Genomic DNA, 4,826 nt, shown 5'->3' with positions numbered 1-4,826 from the left:
TGTTGAGACTCGGTTATATACATACTCATATACGAAGGAGAATTTTTTACAGTTATCAATCTTCTTACATTGAAAAACAATCTACATATCAAACAATATCTCATACGATCTATTTGTGGAATAACTACTCTGAAGAAATTGAATTTAGGCATAAAAGGACTGAAAATGGATGTGCAGATATGTTATCTAAGTCTGCTTCACAAAGTACTATTCATAGTTCATATCATTAATGTCCATCTTATTTTTTTGTCCACCATTTCTTAAACATCTTGAAATAACTGATGCTAATTAATAATAAACTTGTTGCTGGAAAAAAAATCAAATTTGTCTAATTATCGCTTAAATATTTTATTAATATGGTCAAAGAAGCTTTTAAGTGATATCATAGTTTAATTTATTAGTTTTTTTTGTTAATTTTTAGAGGTTTTTGTATTTAATATTTTTTTTCATATTAAGCTTCTATTTCTTTCACAGAATTGATATATATATATATATATATATATATCATAAAAATTACCATCAAATCAGTTTTACTAATTATTATTTGTTTTAACGAAAATACACTTTTTAAATAATTTAATTTAAAATAAAATTATATATTAATTTGCTGTATTTTAACAATTTCATTGATTTAATTAATTTGCTTTGGTGGATAACTTAAAAAGTTTTCATATGAATCGGGAAAAGCAAGTTTATGTTGTTATATTATATTTATTTTGTGTATATAGAATCTATATATAATGCTAGTGTAATAAAGAAAGAACATTATTTTTTTGTAACTTCAAAAATATACATTATTACAATTTAAAATGAATCAAAATTGAATAAAATGGTAATTAAATATTTGTAAATCTAATTGTTTAGTTGGATTCTCATGAAAAAAAAATCGATTGGTTAAACAAATGTTTCAAAATTTGTTGTGGTATTGTTTTGTCTATAAATTATAAAATTTATTGAATTAATATATTTAATTATTGCATCCTTAAATAATATTTTATTAAGACATTATAAAAATATGTTTTGAGTTGTTTTGTGAAATTGTACAAAAATCTATGCTTTTTCATATGTGTAACTTCAAAAAGATACATTATGATAATTTGAAATTAATCGAAATTGAATAAAATGGTAACTAAATATTTGTTAAATCTAATTATTATTTTTATCTTGTTTAGTTGGATTCTCATGAAAAAAAATTGATAGGTTAAACAAATGTTTCAAAATTTGTTGTGTTATTGTTTTGTCTATAAATTACAAAATTTATTGAATTAATATATTTAATTATTGCACTCTTAAATAATATTTTATTAAGACATTAGAGAAGTATGTTATGAGTTGTTTTGTCAAAATTTTACAAAAATCTATGTTTTTTCATATTTGTCACAAAAATTTATATGTTAAACTTACTTTTACAAAATTCTTAACTTTGTCACGAAAACAAAAATCTATGTTTTTCATATTTGTCAACGTTCTCACAATTTCTAAGAATATATTAGCTTAGTCACTTACTTATTTTTTTTACAAAACAAAGTATCGGAGTCTTGAAAGTTGAATTCATATTATTGTAAATGTACATAAGAATTTGTGATTATATACTTAGTGGTTCTTGTATATGTGTCCAAGAAAGTTTCAATGGCTTAGTGGTAACTGTCCTATATATATATATCATACTAACCCGGGTTCGATTCTCACCTTCGCATTGTTTTTTTATTTTTTACGAAAAATAAATGAGATGACATGGCAATTTCGGATTCTTTGATTGGTTGATTTTTCTATCCTATGTGGACACTCTCTCCATGGCTTATATCCCCCTTTTAGTATAGTATAGATATTTGAAATTATAATAATATAAACTAGGACCCTATAAACTAGTGATATTACCAAGTATACATGTTTTTTTTTAAGTCTCATGTAAAAGATTCATCTCTTTTTCTCCTCCATTTATACTAATTTTATTTTCTAAGGATGAGAGATTCATTGTGGTATATGAAAATGCTCTTAGGATTAGAAAGAACAACTACTTGTACAAAATATTATTTTTGAACTCAGTAACCTCTCTCCTTCCTACCAAAGACAAAAACTTTTCTCCTTCCCTGTGTTTATCACTACATATGTAAATATCTCATGGCCAGAAAGAACAAAACCATAAACCTCAACCAAAACGATTTAAAAAAAAAAAAACTGAAAGAAATGAACATAAATAAAGAGGATCTCTCTAGAGGTGTCTTCCAATAGCTTTGCCACAGAGAAGAAGATTATCAGGAGGATTGTATTCATTGGCCAGACTCTGCACCGGATCCCACACTTTTAGATAAAACTGCTGTCCTAAATATTGTCTTTCCCATACCGCCGACCTCATATTCCACATTCCTTGATTGTCCAAAGACACCAAAATTGCTGTCCAAGAGTTTGGGTACACCTGCATGCAATGCATGCCCAAGATAACATTAAACAAACCAAACTAGTTTCAACAAGACTTTCAATTCTATTTTCCAAATTCTTACCTGAGTTGTGTGTCTAGTAAGAGCATCAACAAGATTGTAAAGTGGTCTCTTTGCTGGTGTCCATTGTCCAGAACCAAATCTAGTTGTCATAACAAAGAAACGGTTAGCTAAAAATCTGACTTCAGAGTTAAGGCTAAGAGGAAGAAGCAAGACTCACCCAACGACCCAAAAGTCATAACCGTCAAGGTGCCAAGACTGCACTGCTTTCTCATTGTTCTGGAACACAATTTCAAGAAAATCATGGAGAGATGCTCTAACAACTGATGTTGCAACAGTCGCAGGAGAGTTAGAAGGGACGCTCTGAATGGCACTCGTGCTGAACACTCCAGGGATGTTGAAGTGATCAGCAAGTTTTAGAGGAGTATCTGAGTTCACATAAGAGACACCGTTCACTGCATAGCGTTGCTTCCCGTTGATCAAAGGAGCTGAGTTTGAGAAAACAAATGATTTGGTCGTATTGATCTTTCCGTAATGGAATGATCCTTGAGGGTTTGGTCTTGCTGCATTTGCTGTTAAGTTCCACCTAAAAAGAAAAAAAACACCATTAAAAATGACCTAATCCTTGGGACTCACGTTATTATATAAGTAACTGTTTTTTCTTTTACCTGAATGTCCTTGCTTGTCTCATGGACCAAACAAGCTCTCCAGGGGGAAGAGGGGGCATCTCACCAGAAGCTGGGACACCTGAGTTGGAATAACGCAACAGAGCAGTGACAGAAAGGTTGGATCTAACGAACCGGGTGCTTGCAACGATGTAATAATCTTTAGGAGATTGGTTTAACGTCACAAGGAGTGACAAAGACTGGCCAACGTGAACATCAAGAGAGTCGTAGTCCGTTTGCATGACGTGAGAGCCTTCAACTTCAACTACTTTCATCGTATGTCCTTGGATTCTGAAGTTGAAAGTGCTTGACAACCCAACATTTGAGATTCTGAACATGTAAGTCTTCCCTGAAACATTTTAAGACACATGACGTAAGCCACAAGAAACACTTTTTTTTTTGGACAGCCGAGAGGTTTTATAAACTCACCCTGGTCGCCTGTGAATGTAGTTTGTGTTTGTCCGTTTATAAGCATACCGTCTGGAAATGGAAGAACCCCGCCAGAGTCCAGACGCTGTTGGAGTGTTTTGTGGTTGGTTTTAAACCAATCACCGATGAGTAGAGTGAAGTCTTCGACTGGGAGAGGGTAAGGGATAGGGATCCTAGGTCTTGCATAGACATTGATAGCTCCGAATCCACCGGCGGCTTTGTGAAAAGCGGTGGAGGGAAAGTAGTTGTATGTTCCGATCTGATCTTTGGTTTGGAACTTGTAAGTGAAGTTTGAGTTTGGTGGAATTGGACAGTTTGTTCCCAACACTCCATCTTGCCATGAGTTCTTCCTCTGCTTTATTCCATTCCTAATAAACCACAAACATTGCAAATTACCAGATAAAACATTTGGAGTATGACACAATCTGTAACTAGTAGTAATACAAGATATATCAATCAACTATATACACAATAACAGAGGAAGGTTTATTCTTTAAATCTTTAGGGGTTTAATAAAACAGTATAAAGTTACCAGGTCAAGAGAAAGGGTTGGTCAAGTTTGTTGATGAGGTTGAGGATGATGTTGTCATTAGTCACAACATCAAGCTTTGGACCAGGGAACTGACCATTGATCAGAATAACCTAAGAAAAAATCAGAACATCAATAAAGAGTTTTAGAAAGGGTATTAGCATCAAACAAGCAAAAAAGGGATATCAAACCGTCTATAAGTAGAAACTGTTGTTGTGTACTTTGTACCTGTTGGGGAACACCAAGAGGATAGATAATGCCGTAGGTCACAGTCCAGGTGTAGAACTTGTAAGGGCTTTCTCCTTTCACTATCACCAGGCTGCTTAAAAGAGCCAAAGCTACAAGAAGATGAAGCAAAGATAATCTTGTTCTGAATGCCATTTTCAATGGCTTGCTAAAAGAATGGTACAGACGAGAGACTTGCTGCAAGAAAAAAGAACTCTTTTCCTAAAATGGGTTTGCGAAATGAAGGGACTTTGGTCTATAAAATATGCAAATAGATAGCGAGAGGTGGTGAGTCGGTGACATAAGTAAATGAGAGGAGGAAAAGTAATGAAGGTGGTTCCAATCAATGGCAGTGAAGATCTCGAGTGAGTTTTTCGCCATTATTTTATTTTTCTGCGTTTTGTCACAGAAATTATTAAAACCATAATTAAATAGTTGATGTGAAGAAAAGGATAGTGGAATCTTCAATATGGTGACAAGGGAATTGAATGGTTTCTCACGCGTTTTGGATATATGATTATTGCTTCCAGCCAAAGCTTA

General features: G+C 32.7%; 1 protein-coding gene across 1 annotated transcript; it reads right to left on the bottom strand.

Annotated features, from left to right (window-relative positions):
* Window positions 1-1,982: 1,982 nt before the first annotated feature.
* Window positions 1,983-4,826, bottom strand: LOC125599768 (L-ascorbate oxidase homolog). Its single transcript, XM_048772878.1, has 7 exons — window positions 4,290-4,826; window positions 4,065-4,174; window positions 3,533-3,900; window positions 3,107-3,452; window positions 2,659-3,024; window positions 2,502-2,580; window positions 1,983-2,416 (listed from the first exon to the last, which is right to left on the bottom strand). Exons 1-7 carry the CDS (start codon window positions 4,440-4,442, stop codon window positions 2,213-2,215), a joined length of 1,626 nt encoding a protein of 541 aa, XP_048628835.1. The 5' UTR covers window positions 4,443-4,826; the 3' UTR covers window positions 1,983-2,212.

Source organism: Brassica napus, unplaced genomic scaffold (genome assembly GCF_020379485.1).
Source record: "Brassica napus cultivar Da-Ae unplaced genomic scaffold, Da-Ae ScsIHWf_1989;HRSCAF=2637, whole genome shotgun sequence".
Taxonomy (NCBI): Eukaryota; Viridiplantae; Streptophyta; class Magnoliopsida; order Brassicales; family Brassicaceae; genus Brassica; species Brassica napus.
This window is presented reverse-complemented; position numbering and strand designations above follow the sequence as displayed.